Source organism: Phasianus colchicus, chromosome 23, assembly GCF_987193195.1.
Source record: "Phasianus colchicus chromosome 23, bPhaCol1.hap1.1, whole genome shotgun sequence".
Classification (NCBI taxonomy): domain Eukaryota; kingdom Metazoa; phylum Chordata; class Aves; order Galliformes; family Phasianidae; genus Phasianus; species Phasianus colchicus.
The window spans coordinates 2,908,492-2,923,643 of record NC_143458.1 but is presented as its reverse complement, the minus strand read 5'-3'; the positions used below and the strand labels follow the sequence as shown (position 1 = coordinate 2,923,643).

General features: G+C 59.2%; 3 protein-coding genes across 10 annotated transcripts; 1 reads left to right on the top strand and 2 right to left on the bottom strand.

Moving 5' to 3' along the window:
- Positions 1-838: 838 nt before the first annotated feature.
- On the top strand, positions 839-4,905 carry DRC12 (dynein regulatory complex subunit 12 homolog). Of its 4 annotated transcripts, none has more exons than XM_031599842.2 (6): positions 839-2,497; positions 3,081-3,149; positions 3,349-3,468; positions 4,037-4,129; positions 4,428-4,558; positions 4,633-4,905. In XM_031599842.2, exons 1-6 carry the CDS (start codon positions 2,269-2,271, stop codon positions 4,759-4,761), a joined length of 771 nt encoding a protein of 256 aa, XP_031455702.1. In that variant the 5' UTR covers positions 839-2,268; the 3' UTR covers positions 4,762-4,905. The 4 variants fall into 4 exon arrangements, with proteins under 4 accessions (XP_031455702.1, XP_089979733.1, XP_089979732.1 ...); XM_090123608.1 differs by having other exon boundaries at positions 2,361-2,497; positions 3,084-3,149; XM_090123607.1 differs by having other exon boundaries at positions 3,084-3,149; positions 4,428-4,905.
- Positions 4,882-8,566, bottom strand: NHERF4 (NHERF family PDZ scaffold protein 4). Of its 2 annotated transcripts, none has more exons than XM_031599841.2 (10): positions 8,432-8,566; positions 7,650-7,677; positions 7,335-7,399; positions 6,965-7,176; positions 6,651-6,837; positions 6,430-6,566; positions 6,146-6,350; positions 5,855-6,051; positions 5,550-5,720; positions 4,882-5,422 (listed from the first exon to the last, which is right to left on the bottom strand). In XM_031599841.2, the coding sequence occupies exons 1-10, from the start codon at positions 8,472-8,474 to the stop codon at positions 5,378-5,380; spliced, it is 1,290 nt and encodes a 429-aa protein (XP_031455701.2). In that variant the 5' UTR covers positions 8,475-8,566; the 3' UTR covers positions 4,882-5,377. The 2 variants fall into 2 exon arrangements, with proteins under 2 accessions (XP_031455701.2, XP_089979731.1); XM_090123605.1 differs by lacking the exon at positions 8,432-8,566 and adding an exon at positions 8,063-8,214.
- On the bottom strand, positions 8,312-14,215 carry NLRX1 (NLR family member X1). 4 transcript variants are annotated; one of them, XM_031599840.2, is made up of 10 exons: positions 13,875-14,008; positions 13,480-13,549; positions 13,228-13,355; positions 12,971-13,031; positions 12,661-12,761; positions 11,897-12,513; positions 10,096-11,510; positions 9,289-9,375; positions 8,963-9,214; positions 8,312-8,840 (listed from the first exon to the last, which is right to left on the bottom strand). In XM_031599840.2, exons 3-10 carry the CDS (start codon positions 13,346-13,348, stop codon positions 8,522-8,524), a joined length of 2,973 nt encoding a protein of 990 aa, XP_031455700.2. In that variant the 5' UTR covers positions 13,349-13,355; positions 13,480-13,549; positions 13,875-14,008; the 3' UTR covers positions 8,312-8,521. The 4 variants fall into 4 exon arrangements, with proteins under 4 accessions (XP_031455700.2, XP_089979723.1, XP_031455698.2 ...); XM_090123597.1 differs by having other exon boundaries at positions 13,880-13,895; XM_031599838.2 differs by lacking the exon at positions 13,480-13,549 and having other exon boundaries at positions 13,875-14,215.
- Between the last annotated feature and the right edge of the window lie 937 nt (positions 14,216-15,152).

The following is a 15,152-nucleotide window of genomic DNA, read 5'->3' as shown; positions in this document are numbered from 1 at the left end:
GGCGGGGGGCGCCCGGCTCCAGCGCCGCTCCGCCCTCCGCCCCGGCCACGCCGCGCGCTGATTGGCGGGCCGCCCCCTCCGCGCGCCACGCTCCGCCCCCTCCTCCGGGGAGGAGCCGCTGCCCATTGGCTGGCGTCAGCGCCCAGTAGGAAGGGGACGAGCGGAGGGCCGAGCGGCAGGACCCGCCCCGTCGATTCGGAGCGTGCACAGAGCAGCGTGAGGGCGGCGCGGCGGCCATGTTTAGTGCGGGCGGGGTGGGGCGGTGTCGCCATGGGAACGGGTCCCGCTGGCGGCGCGTTGCCCTCAGGCCGTTCCGCTCTGTTTTGCGGGTCTTGCACAAGCGATGATTTCCCCTTTCTAAAAACCAGCTTCCCTTTTCCCCAAAATAAAGAACTGACAAGCGTTGAAAGCGGGAAGTAGCGTCCTGTTCCGGCAGAGAGCTTCCCCGTGCCCGTGTGCGCCATTCCCCTCAGAACCCGCCCTACCATCACCTCACAGTGGTTGTGCCCTTGGTGCCGGCCAGGCCTGCAGCACAGCAACCAGAACTGTGGAGGCTGCTGGCACAGAGGACAGAAGGCCGTGGGCTCTGCTCCGTCTGCGGAAGCAGAACCGAAGTGAAGCAGATCTCTGGTGCCATCCTAAGGCACGGGGTGGACTTTGGTGGCATGGTGGCATCTCCCTCCATAACAGGGCCAGCATTGCACCAGGGCATGGGAGCAGGGAGAGGAAAGCAGGCCATGCCATGGGTACGTCTGTGTTTTGACACGGCTGACAGCAGCAGGCCTTTGGAAATTACAACATGAGCTCGAAAGTGAGCTCAGTTCTGTTTCCGTGCCGCCTTCAGATCCTCTTTTCAGCTCCCTTTCCAGCCAGAACGCTTCCTCTGTGACAGGCAGGGCTGCTGCAAACCTGCGTCAGCATCACGGCGTGGGCTGCAAGGGGAAGAGAGACTGCAGCAATGCTCTGATACCCCTGGCCTGCAGGCTGCCAACCAGTTGTGCAGGGCCTGGGATGAGCAGGGCGATGTGAAGCAGCACCCAGCACCAGCTGGGAGCCTTGTGTCGAATGGTTCGAAAGCTCTCTGTCTTGATTTTACTGCCTTTCGTAGAGCTTAGTGTATATTTCTGGGACAGGCAGCTCCTTGTCTGGCTTTAATTACCTGGGCAAATTTTCTTAAGGATTATATTGACCTCAAATATGTCAACGTTTATTGAGGCCGTGTTTCTGAGGCTTTTCCCATTAGATGTTAATGGATTCTGGCTAATAGTCAAGCCGGATTGACCACCGGAGGGTGCCCTGGCCAGCTGCAGGATACCACAAGTACCTGGGGAAAGGGATGGGGAGGGTTCCACTGGCTTTGTGGAGCCAAAGAGAAAAATCACCATGGCCCCAATCCAAAGAGATCAGAGAGCATGCTGGAGCAATTGCACTCCTGACCATCTGCTGCTCTGGGCAAGCCTCACCCCAAGTCATGGCTGTGTTCATGTGCAAGGCTTCAAGGAAAGGTTGCTGTCCCCTCCCTGCAGAAGGGGCTGTGGCGTTCAAGTTGGATTTTAGAAAAAAATGATTCTCAGAAAGAGCAGTCAGACATTGGAACAGGCTGCCCAGGGAAGTGGTGGGGTCACCATCCCTAGAGGTGCCCCAGAATGGTGGAGATGCAGCACTTGGGAACATGATTTAGTGGGCATGGTGGGGACGGACTTATGGTTAGATTTGATGAGCTTATTGGTCTTTTCCAACACTAATGACTCTATGATTCTATTCCTATGCAGAGCCTCTGCCAGCTCACTGCTCCTGCTGCCCTGCCCATACAGCAAGGTTTAGGTCCCACTGAGCAAATCTCACCTATACGCTCCCAGGTGTTTCGGGTGAATCACATCCTGAGCAGAAATAACTGTTTGAAATCCCCTCCCTTCCTTCCTGTCCTGTTTTATAAAGAGAATCCAAATCTAGCCACAGTCCCCAGGGCAAAAATCACTGCAGCAAGCAGGAGAGCAAGCAGGAGGGTGTGCCAGAGGGGAGAGGCAGGGCAGGCAGGGAGGAAGATGCTGGGCTTGTCTCAGGCTGTGACATGGGGGCATCACCTTTCCCACTCCATCCCTGCAGTGGCAGGGCTGCTGCAGGACTAAAGCTCTGGGACACACATAGGACAGAATCCACCCAAACTTGTGGGAGCCACATCCTACAGCCAAACCCAGCCAGCTGAGTTCTGGCAGTGGGGTTGGCTTTAGACCACTCCAGCACTGCTGTGCTGGGTGTGTGTGGCCCATGCCTGTGTCACAGGAGAGAAATGCTCAGCTGCTGCAAGGCGGAGGCGGGTGCGGGGCCAGGCAACCTGCCCTCACTGTGCACACAGTTGCTACAACAACAACTTGGCTTGGAGGCAGCTGCTGTGTCCTGAGGGATTGTGCTCCCTGCTTTGCCAGAAGAATGCCTCCAAAGGGCAAAGGGAAGAGGAAAAAAGGAGTGAAGCTACACAAAAAGAGAAATGCAGCAGGTGAGTCTGGGGGCTTGCAGATTAAAGCCAGCAGGGGCATGCCCCTCTTTTCTGTCCTCTGATACTTCCTGATGTGCCTGATTAGAAACAGGAGGCAGCGGGGTCTGGGCTGTGCTCAAGCATCCTGCATCCCACCGCACCCTGCAGCTCAGTGGGACCTGGGTGGGGGCTCAAACACAGAGGCTCCACCAGGCCCTAGCTCCTCCTACAGAGCTCCAACTGGAGGTGTGTACTGGAGGAACATGGGTAGGGGTTTGGAAGGATCCCTGAACCTCGGTGTGCTAAGGACCCCAGCGACTTCCCCATCTTCACCATGAAATCTCAGCTTTCAATCCCAACCTCGCATGCATCTCTCCCAGGGAGGCCACTTCAAGTAAAACCAGCTACACCCTGATTCTTTGTCTGCACAAACACAGCCCTGACACTGGTGTTTCAGCTGGAGGCATGTCCCAGCCAAGTTTTCCTGGGTTGAACATCTCCAGGCAGGCTGCCCCCAGGCCATCTGACAGCTCGCAGTATCCCTGGGCCAAGCCCCACCAACCAGCTAATTCTGACCCCGTCCCTTCTTCCTCCCCTATGGCAGCAGAAAGCCAAGCTGCAGCCACATCCAGGAGAGCAGCGCTGGAGGCTGACAGGCTGCAACAGCACCCAGGTAAGATGGGGAGGAGCCAGGGGCATGCTTGCAAGCAAGGAAAAGTTAGGAAAGATGCAGTGCTGGACCAAAATGCTGGGCAGGGCATCTCGCCCTATGGTTTGAATACAGCCACAGGCTCCAGTATGCTCAAAGGGCTGGATCCCAGTGGGTCACCCCCAGCAGCACGCTGCCCTCACAGCAGCACTGTGTCTTGCAGTTCACTGGAGGGATGTGGCCTGGCAGACGAGGGCTGACACTGATGGGCTCCGGCGGAGGCTGTGGGAGCTGGAGCAGGCACTGGAACGGGCGCAGGATGACAAGCGAGACATGCATGAAGGTAATGGATGGGGTGGGAAGGGGCAGGTGCAGGAATCCCACACCTCAGTGCCAGCCACGGATGCCAGCCAAGCTCACCCACCTCTCCCATCATCCTGTTCTGCTCAGCCCCAAAGCACCCATGCCATTGGCATGCCGAGGCTCTGGCTCTGCACCCCAGCTGCTGGGCTCAGACACAGAGCAGACCACAGCCTGCAGAAGTCACTGTCTCGCTGCTTCCTTCAGCATTTGAGAAGGAGATGGTTTTAGCAGAGGTAAAACCTCAGCCAGAGGTTTGCGGTCTTTGCCACATGCAAAACTCCGTGCTCATTTTCACTCTCCCACGCTCAGCAGAGGTTGAACTAACTTTCCACCCCCCTCCCCAGGGCTCCCTCCTGCCCCTGCCACAGCCCAGTGGGACAGGGAGAGGGGGCTTGGCCACTCTAGGTGCACAGCCTGCAAGAGAAACCCTCAATTCCCGCTTGCTGGAGCCCTGCCTGGCCACAGGTTCTGGGTTCCCAGCACAGGGACTGCCTGCTTGTCCCTCCTATTGTCACCATTTGTCCCCTTCTCCTCTCTTTGGCTCCCAGAAATGACCCGGCAATACCAGGAGCTGCAGAAGCAGACAGCAGCACACAGCCAGCGCCTGGAGGCAAAAGTGAAAAGCCTGCAGGAACAGCTGGGTATGGCCTTGGCATCTCTGCCTGTCACTAGTGGGATGGGAATGGGTTTGTTCACTCCTGGGCAGGAAAGCATTCATTTGGGGGAGCAGGGGAAACAGGAGATATTCGCCCTGTGCTGTCTGCCAAGCAGCAGCTGAAGGCAAAGCTTGACCCTGGTCCCAGAGCATCCCTGAGCTTGGGATACTGACTGCAAAGGGGATGCTGTGATCCCACTCCATCCCAAACCCTGGGGTGGGGGCTGTACCGCACCCTCGATGCCCACACAGCGTCCCCTGCCTTTGTCCACAACACCCCACAGCCACCAGGCTGCAGGAAAGCCAGCATACCCAGCAGACTGCCACCAAAGCACTTGCAGAAAGGGACAGGACCATCGCCCAGCTGCAAGGCAGAATGGACATCATGCAGAGGGAGTACGAGAAGATCTTCCACGTGAGCAAGGATGCGGCTGTGGGTGGTTCCCCTCAACACAGTTCCCCCCCCTCATCACCCTCTCCCCCAACTAGGATAGCCTGGACCTTGTGCTGGGCAAGATGGCAGAAGCCAGGCAGCACTGGGAGGAGGAAGGCACAACCATCTGCCTGGAGCACAAGCAGCTCCTGCAGGAGTTTGGCCTCAACCCTCTGGAAATATAGCACTCAGGGACCACCTAAGAGACGACAGGCTCTCAGCCTCTATCAGCACAGCTGCCCCAGGGTTCTGTCTGTCCCTGGGACATGCTGCTGAATGACAGACCCCCCAGCACACCACTCACGTGAACGGCAGCGTGGATTTGTCCTTTAATCACTCTCCAAAGCGGTGACATGGGAACAGTGCTGTGATGGGGGCAGGTACCACCCAGCAGTTTGCAGAGGAGAAGCATGAGGGAGATGTCCATGCAGGGCAGACCTGAGCCCAGATGAGAGCTGGGGGGTTCCTCCAGCACCCTTTTCCCCTTGGCCCAAAGTTCAGCCCCCCAGGTCATGGCACGGAGGGCAGTGCCTTGGCTCTCCTGGGAGCAATCCAGAGCCTGGAGCATTATGTCTTCAGATAGCCCTGGAGGTGTGGGACTGTCTTCAGGTTATCGCTACATTCAATAAAAGCTTGAGGCCAATCTTGGCCAGTGGAAATGAGTCTCTGGTAGGTGTGATACTGGCAGTTCTATCCCAGGAGCAGAGATGCAGTGCTGTCCATAATTACAATCCTTGTGTTCTCTGGGTATATCAGCAGTGCTGCATGGGATCCTGGCTGGAGGCAGGGTGCTCCAGGCTGCTAGAATGCATGGCGCAGCCGCCTCTGCTCCTCTCTGCATGGGCTCTGCAGGGACACAGCAGGGACAGGTAGGCAGCACACTCCCACCAGCCCCATAGTGCCAGGAGTTCAGCAGAGAGGGCACAGGGTAGGAGGATGCCAGACTCAGAGCAGCTCAGTGAAAGTTTTTTACCTGTGTGATGGTTATGCTGTTGGCAGCAGTCATCAGCCAGGAGCCAGGTCTCTTTGGTCCCACGTCGATGTGACAGAGCCCAGGGGAGTTGCTGGGAGAGGGCAGGGAGGGCGTGCAGGAGCCCAAGGCAGGGTCACCATCATCGAGGAACAGCAGAGGAGACAGCCCTATCTGCAAGAGCATCATGGGTGAGCCATGCAACTCCTGGAGCTCCTTGGCAAGCTGGAGGTCTTGGAGGGGACCTCACTATGCAGGTCTGGGGGTGAGGGATCCACCTTGCAGGCTGTGCGTTCCGCAGCACGTACCGAGCGGTAGAACGCATCGCTGGCAGGGTCGATGACCAGCATTGTCACCTGTTCCTTGTGTGCACGGATCCTCAGTACTGTCTCCTGGTGGTCCAAGCCCTCAATGCTCTCACCATTCACAGCCAGGACACGGTCCCCTTCCTTCATCCCTGCCTGCTCAGCTGGCAACCCCGCGTCTATGTCCCATAGGAACTGGCCTGCAGGGATGAGAGAGGAGAGATACTTACCAAGGCATTCAGAGAGCATCCCAGCACTACTGCCCCTGAGTGCAGGTGGGATCAGCTCCCTTACCTACATCCCCCGAGCCATAGTCATCCTCCTTGAGCAAGAACCCATAGCCAGCGTCACCTTTCACCATGTGCAGCTCCCGAGCCTTGAAGGGCAGCCAGGAGGTGTCTGCCAGGGCAGCTGTCACCTGCAGTCCCCGCAGGCGGTAAAACTCCTCCACTGGGCCAGATGCCACCAGCAGTGTCACCTTGCTGCCACTCTGCTTGAACTGGAGGAAACACACATGATGCCCAGCACCACAACCAGCCCCAGTCTTGTACCCAGCACCAGAGCACACACACACACACCTTTCGGGCAAGCTGGGTGTGTGAGCAGCTCCTGACACTGTGCCCATTCAGCTCCAGGAGCCAGGAGCCTGATGGCACTCCAGCTCTCTCCGCCGGCCCGTCCTGCCGCACTGACAGCTGGAACGTGCCCTTGACACCTACAAGAGGAGCAGGCTGCAGCATGCAGGGTGATGCTCCAAGTGGGTGATGCTGCGGGCTGGCAGTGCCAGCTGCCTCCCTACCTTCTGGCCCCGACACGCTGAAACCAAAACCACTTTTGTCTCGTGTGATGTGGCAAAGTCGCGGGCGGATGTCAGCAGGCAGCATTTGGGACAGATCTCTGCCCAACGCTTTGGCTGATTCGTAGGAGTCGCCATCCAGCACTGCCAGCAGGACCTGGTTCCCACTGGCCTTGATCTTCTGCACCACCTGCAAGGGGCCAGGCTGCAGACCCCGAGCACAGTTCTCCTCCGGTGAGGCCAGCATCCTGCACTCCCTCTGTGCCCAGCTGGGGGTACCCAGGTGTTCCCACATTCCAAGGATGCTCGTGGCTTACCCGGTGGTGCTCCATGTGGTCCACGAAGAGGCCGTTGACCTGGAGGAGCCGATCCCCATCCTGCAGCCCCCGGCGCTGGGCCAGCCCCCCCAGTTCAACCTGCCGGATGATGTGGCCCCGGCAGCCCAGCTCCTCATGCAGGCAGAAGCCGAAGGTCTCTGTGCTGCCCTTGCTCAGCAGGTAGAAGCGGGGTTCCCCCATGGCCTCGCCATCTGCATGGGGACACGGCCCGTGAGCAGGACAGCAGAGATGCTAACAGGGCCATGGTCTCCCCGTTCCTCTCTACTGTAGGCATTCACCTCCCTGCAGTGCCCCGGGGGTGACCAGAGTTGCCTGACCCCACGCTGATGGGGGAAACCCACATATTTACCAGTGTCCTCAGCCAGTGACAAGGCGGGGTTGTCAATCCCATCTTTGGGGTTAAATTCAAATTTTCTGCAATGATAAAGGGTAGGAGAGGCCACATTAGAGCAGCCCCATCACGTTCCCCTGCCCCTCCATAGGACCCCCATTCCTGCTGGGGCCACAGCTGTGGTTTTCCCTAGGGGAAACCAAGAGGGATGTCACTTTGGGATTGCCTCTATAACTCTCTTGTTGTGAAAAACATTCCTGGGACTGACAGTCATAGCCCACACCACCCCTGCACTGCCCAGCTGTGGGGCCAGGGGGGGAGCACAGCACTTACATGATGGATGCTTTGTCGCCCTCGAGCCCTGCAGAGGGAGAGGAGAGGTCAGCACAGAGGGTAGCGAGCTGGGAACAGAGCTGGGTGCTCAGGGCTCATCTGTTCACATGGTGTGCAGGGTCTGCACAGCCCCTCAGGACTTTTGGATGGGGGTGAGGAAAGTAACCAGGGCCCCAGAGACAGAGAAAGCAGCATTCCCCTGCACACCTCCCCAAAAACCCTCCAACACCACCAAACCCTTGGAGAGGGGATTCCTGCCAATGCCCCCCTTCAGCCCATCGGCATTTTTCTGGGTGCCCGCAGCTCCTTTCCGTGGCTCTGACACTGTTTTGCTCCATGAAGAAGCAGAGCCTGGAGACACGCACACGAGGAAGGGTCTCTGTGGGACGAAGCCCTGCAGCCCCAGCACATACCTTCCGTTTGCTTCATGGCTGCAGCGAATTCGAGAGGGAGCAAGGTACAGGGTGAAGTGGCAGGGAAGCACGGCGTCCCCGCCTTCTCCAAGACGCCCCATGTTTAATGGTTAAACAGCTCCGAGTTTCCCCTGCCCTCCCAGCCCTGGCAGTGCCAGCCCTCACCCAGCAGTGCTGGGAGCTCAACCAGCACCTGGGGCTCAGAAACAGCCCCTGGGTGTCCCACGGTGGGGAAGACGGACACCAGGAAACAAAGCGGTGCACTTTAATGCTACCAAAGGTTTCACAAGCAAACTTGAGTCCAAGCCCAGAAGACAAGTCCCATTCACACCTGGGCTTTGTGCCATATTTCAGCCTGGCCCCACATACCCAGCACCTTCAACAGCTTCTGCAGCACCCAACCGCTGGGCATCTCCACTGTGATAAGGGTGCCGGTGAGGCACTGCACTCTCCAGCAGCTCAAATGGTCCCATGCTGGAGTTTCCCCAGCATCTTCTTCACCTCGCTCTCCACCCGTAGGAACTTGGCTTTCCTCCAGGGGTTGACCGTCTGCCTCCGGCTGCTCTCCAGGTCCTGCAGGATGATGGTTAGGTGCTGCCGAACCCTTTCGCGGTCCCAGAAAGGCAGATTCTTGTGCACCACGTTCAGGATGCTGGACCAGTAATCAGAGACATCAGTGCCTGCCGTGAGGAAGACCAGTGCCCTGACACCGTCCCGGTCCATGCGCAGGCTGTCGAGTGCCCTCTTGCCATCCTCACTGATGTCATTGAAATATAAACTATGGGGTAAAAGGAGATGCTGAGGGCTGGGAGGAGGGATGCGGGGCTTTCTGCTGCAGAGAGGGATGCTGGCTCGCAGCGTCCCCTGCAAGAGCGAAGGAAAAGGATGGGATGAACTCACTGCACTTTGTCCAGCGTCGCGTGCTTTTTGGCCACCTCCACCACATGCAGGGCAGCCGTGTCTGTCAGGGAGTTGTAGCCCAGGTTGAGCTCCTGAAGCTGCTGGTTCTCAGTCAGGTGCTGGGCGATCAGCTCCACACCACGGTCTCCCAGCGCAGTGTGCAGCAGGGACAGGTGGGTCAGTGAGCGGTTGCCTGCCAGCGCCTCAGCCAGGTACTGTGCCCCCTGCTCACCTATGGGGTTGTTCCCCAGCCTGCAGGGATGTGAGGTCAGGGTGCTGCCTGCAGCATGCAGCCGGGTTTGGGGTGAGGATGGGGCAGTACTCACCGCAGGTTGCTCACTGCACACTTGTCGTGCAGGAGCAGGTCACGGATCTCCTTGCAGGCATCAGGGCCCAGGCTGTTGAGCTGCAGACTGGTGCAGAGCAAAAGAAAGGGGTGGTGGCAGGATCGAAGCATCTGCCGTGGGGCCATTCACCCCATCCATCCCACCACCGTCCTACCCGGCTTCCCCATACAAGGTCACCCAAGGCTCCCTCTCCACAAGCAAGCCCACAGCAGCTGCCCCAGTGGACGGGTAGCATCAGCCAGCAGAGCCAGCACCAGCAAAAGAGAGGGAGAGGAAGGGGATCCGGGTGCCGCTGGGGTGCCTGAGGGTCTCAGGAGGGAGCAGGACCCCACCGAGCCCTCCAGAGCATCCGCAGGAAGGAAGCACTGCACAGCCCAGCCGCACAGCTGCGTCCATCTCTGCCGAGCACGGCTCGCCGCCCCCTGGGCAATGAGCAGATTGCAGGTTTACCAACGGACCGGGACAATCTGGGCTGCTTATCTCCTGCCCTGAGCGAGCCACGAAGCGATGCTATGCGGCTCCGGGTGCTGAGGAAGGGCAGGGAGGCGCATTCCAGCCTGCAGCGCCAGGCGCAGACCGCTGCCCTAGGGAGGGGTGATGGGACTACAAGTCCCAGCGTGCAGTGCCTGAGCAGGGCTGCTGGTGGAGCATTGCATCTCGGAAGCTGTAGTCCCTCCCCGTGATACGCTCTGACTGTAAACAAAGGCATGCCCTGCCTTCAACGTGGCTCCTTGCGAATCCCTGCGATGGGCACAGCGCCCAGGGGCAGCAGCAGGCGGTACTCACTGGAGAAACTTGCACCGCAGCAGGACGGGGAAAAGAGTCCTCAAGCTGCCGGTGTCAAGGTTGCAGGAGGTCAGATTCAGCTCCTCCACCTCATGGCTCGTGCTGCCCATGACAGAAGCCAGAACAGAGCACTTGAGAGGGGTCATCTTGACGGAGGAGAGGTTGACGGTGCGGAGGGAGCGGATGGCCTCAGCTGTGAAGCGTTCATTCTGGAACTCGTGCAGGAAGAAGAGGTAGTCCATCAGCTCGGAGGGGGGCAGCCCTTTGCGGCTGTTCCTGATGACAGTCTTCTTCATGGCCTTGGCAATCTCAAAGGCTGCCAGGTTCTTGATGGAGCAGCCCAGCTGCTCCAGGATGGCACGGTTCCGGCGGGACAGGATCCCACCCATGAAGATGGGGAAGAGCTCAAAGACTTCATCATCGGCGGCCTCATCAGGATGCCGCATGGGGCCCTCCACGCCCAAGATGCTGGAATTGATTTGATCCAAGACGTCATCATTGTAGTAATCCTCCTCTTTGAACAGCTCCTCTGCCATGGTGCGGGCGATGGTGTCCTGGCCCTTCCCACTCAGCCGTGAGAAGAAGCGAGGGAACATCTTGAGCAGGTTGAAGAGCACCGGCAGGAAGCGCAGGGGGAGAACTTTGGAGATGATGCTCAGCACCACAGCGGCATCTTCGCTCACTTTCCCGATGATCTCCGACACCTCCTTCCCCACTTTCTGCACCAGGGTCTTCTTCTCACCCAGCACCACGTACAGGGCCGCCAGGTACTCCTGCATTGCAGGGATGGTGAAGACAAAGGTGTGCTCCTTGCCTGGCTGCACGCACGGCGTGAGGAAGAAGCGGAAGACATCACTGCGGAAGACCTCCAGCTGATTGAGCTCACTTTCAGTCTTCATCTCCACCTCAAAGCACTGCTGCAGATCCTCCTCTGTGAAGCTGGTCTTGCGGGACATCACCCCTTCGTGGGCCAGCTTGCCCACCGTCTTGGCCACGTATTTCATCATGGAGATTTTGGTGGGGTCAGTGCTATCCAGCACCTCCCCGCTGAAGTTGAGCCGCAGGAAGCTGGTGTAGATGCCACTCAGGGTCTGGCTGGGAGGCACCGTCCTGGTGAAGTAGAGGAAGTGCAGCGTGGTGCACACCAGCCAGCAGTACGAGGGCAAGAAGCAGGCGGCAGCGATTTGGTTTTGACGCTCCAGGTTCCTTGACAGCATCTCCACCAAGTTATCCTGCTCGCCCGAGCGGCTGGCCACGTTGTTCTCTCCGTCACAGCCAGGCTGGCTGAGGCGCAGCTGGAAGTACAGCTTCTGCAGGTTGGTGTCTGAGAAGCCACAGATCTCTGCATAGCGGCCCACGTACTTACCAGGGATCCGGCGCACCGCAGATGGGCGCGTCGTCACAATGATGCTGGCCTGGAAGCAGAGGGCTGGGTGAGTTTGGAGCTGCCTTTGATCTAATCTCAGCAGGATCCCAAACCTACAGCCCGTATCCAGAAGCACCCAGGAGCTGGGGTCTGAGAAGCTGCTGCCCAAAGGTTTAAACCTGGCCCAGACAGAGGGGACAGAAGAGCTTTCCACATCCCTTTCTAGACATAAACCGAGTCTGGAAGGCAACAACCCCATGGACTGATTCTCAGGTACTACCTGCTTTACCTTACCAGGCCTCCCAAATATTCCCCAGCAACAAACCAGCATGGAGAGTCCCGCCAGGGGTAGAAGCTACAAGTTGACTAGCAGCCAAGCTGGGCTACAAGAACTAGCACAAGGCTTTAATCTGCAATACCCCAGCAGCCACTGACCTCTGGCAGGAGGTATTTCCGCAGCAGGTTGACCACGATGGCAGAGGGAGGCACAGGCTCATTGGCATCACAGCACAGCTCGGTGCCAGCCAGTCGGAAATCCAAGTTGAGGCGCTCCAGCCCATTGAGGATGAAAAGCACCTTGAGGTTGGAAGAGCCCAGGAGCGGCACCACGTCCCGGAGGTGCTGGTACTTCTTGGTGATGAGGCGTCTCAGGGAGATAGGGACGTGACTATAGGACAGGTCCTCACAGGAGAAGGGGATAACCAGCTCAAAGCGGGGTAGGAGACCATGGCACCAGTCTACCACCATCTTTTTGATGAGGGTGCTCTTCCCTGTGCCCACGGTGCCGTAAAGCACCACGTTCTTCACCTGCCGCCCACAGGCATCCACGTCAAAGAGATTCTGGAGGCTGATGACCTGCCTGCAGGGCTGCTGGAGCTGGTGCTGGATGGTCAGGTCAGGTGAGGGCTTCAGGATCTGCTCCAGGGAGCTCTCCCGGATCACTGGGTCCACGTGGACGGCGTCTAGTGAGAAGGAAGGGCCAAACTGCCTCTCTTCGTTGGGCTGGTTGCTGAACCACGCAGACAGGCTCTTCTGGTGTTTCTTAATAGCATCTGGGAGGAAAAAGGTGTTTGGCAATACAATGGCTTCTTGCTGGCAGGAGTTTGGGAAAGCGCAGGCAGGAGGCAGAACCCTGCACTGCCCAAGGCAGCAGCTGTGCAGGACCCTCCATCCTCCTCAGCACAAGGTGGCAAGCTTACCAGATGAGGCCACGTTCCTGAGATGGTCCAGGCCGTGGTGGGAGGAGCTGCGCTGGGCTCGGTTCTCCTGAGACCCTCCCTTGTACTGAACACAGCTCCTTCTAGAGGAAAGAAAGCATCGGGAGGTGGGCAGGGGCCAGCAGCCCCAAGGGCAGGGTGGGACACCATGAGGCAGTGCCAGATAAGGGCTGAATTCAGAGTGGCAAGGAGTTGGCTCTGTGTGGTTTGCTAGTGCAGGCAAAGCAGCATCTCTGACTACAGAGCCCCAAGGTCCCAAGGCAGCAGCTCAGCCACCCACATCCCACTGTACCTGGGGAGGGAGGCGCCACCCACATGGAGGATCTTCCTGTGGAAGCAGCTGCCTGCAGCACCTGTGGGGATGAAGCATTCCTGCACTGACCAGAAGTCTCCCCCAGCCCAGCAGAGCTCACACCTCCGAGCTCAGCAGCTCAGCACCCCGCAGAGGTGACACACAGACTGCCCAGGCTCTCCTGTAGAGCTGGGGATGGACTTCCAGCAGGGACACCGCAACCCTGGGAACGAGGTGGCTTTGGGGTCACAGCTCACCTGGCCCCGAAGCAGCACAGAGGTACACACACCGTGCTGCCCTGCAGCCAGGCTGGGACCCACACAGCCGTGTCCAGCTGCCCCAGGGCAGCCAGCCGTGGTACTGCATGGCTCGGGACATCTTCTGCCTGAAAGAGAGCAGACAGCTGAGAAGGAGCAGGGCACTGAGGATGTCCTCACCTGCAGGGTGAGCCTACCTACCCCCAGAATCCACAGAACTCACTGGGGGCACGAGTGGCAGAGGAACATTACCTCCTGGTCCACGGCCAAAAGTCATCAGCCTGGATTCAGCTATAGCACCGCATCCCGGAGAGAAAAAGCGCTGGAGAGGAAGGAGCTCGACTTTTTAAAAGCTTTATAGCGCAACAGCGCCAAGCCCAGCTCTCCCCGCCCTCCTGCAGCTGCGGACGAGGGGCTGAGCAGTTCGGGACGATCCCGAGGGCGGCCCGAGGACGCGCTGCCCTCCCAACCTCCCACCGCAGGACGGGGCCGAACCGCCGCCGACTCACGCGCTGCGCGTCCGGCTTGCAGGGAAACTGAGGCACGGGGGGGGGAGGGGAGGGTGAGAAAACTCCAGCGCGCAGGAAACGATGAGCCAAGCAGAGGCCGAGCAGGGCTCGAACCGCGCTGCTTTCTGCCATCCTCACCTTACCCGGCTCCCAGCCCTCCCTCTGCTCCGCCACCACCGTCCGCCGTCTTCCCCGGGGTTCTGGTTGGGGCAGCGCGGCCCCGTTTCGCTTCCCTGAGCCGGGAAGGGTTCCGAAGTGGCGGTGACTTCCTGCAGCACCGCCCCGGCACGGCACGGCACGGCACGGCCCGGTTCGCCCCCGCACGGCGGCCGGGAGCAGAGCCGCAGCCGTGCGTCCAGCCACGCATCCACGAGCCCGGGGGCAGAGCTGCTTTTGTAATACCGGGAGGTGGTGCCGAAAGCTGGGTTGCTGCCTGGGGAGAACAGCCCGCGCTCACAGCTTTGCGCATCCCTCTGCATCTCGGCACCCAGCAGCACACGGCCATCTCAGCATCCCGACACACGCGGACCCCACGCCCACTCGGAAGGAACCGAAGGGTACGCTATAAATATAAGTTTTATTGATGTGTGAAATCCAACAAGTACAGCTGGCAGCTCAGAAACGCCGTTACAAGTTGCGACCCCTCCACCTGTATGGCAACCCTCCGGCCACCACGAGTGCTGCTCACAAGCCAGGACCCCCCCCTCCCCACACACAGGGCACTCACCTGCAGGCAGCACTGCCAGCAGCCCCGTGCTCCCCCCACAGCCCAGGTCATGCCCCCTCCCCCAGGCCTGGCCACACCTCTGCAGGGCAGCGATGCATCTCCATTGCAAAGCTGCAGGTCCCACTGCTGGCAAAGCCCTTGCACAGCAGAGCCACAGCCCCATGAGCAGTTCTCCCTCGGGCTCTGAGCTGCTGTCTGCATGTTATTTTGGTAATGGCTCACCCCGACCCCACATGCACACCCCAGCACAGCACAACCACACACAGCACATGGGGGCAGGGAGGCAGCAGGAGACCCCCAGCGGGACAGGATGGATGGTGTCCACACACAGCGAGAATGAAACACTGCTTTATTGCCTGCTTGGGGTGGGTGAGACCCCGCAGGCAGATCTTTGCCCCCTGTGCCGCCCTGCTGTCCCTTCCAACAAACCCCAGAGGGTGAGGATGCTTTTGCTTCTCATGTGAATGTGACAAAGGTGACCTGGACATGCGTGGAGGGGAGAGGCCGAGTCCCTGTGTGCCTGGCAGCATGCTGGGGGCTGTTCCCAGCACACCCACCCCAGCAGCACCCATCCCAGCTGAGCCTTTGAGCCTGAATCGGTTCAAGATGGGCTGAGGTTCAGAGCTCAGAGAGCTGCAGCCACAGCTCAAACCTCATCCTAATGCACTCAAAGTGCATTGCATGGGGAG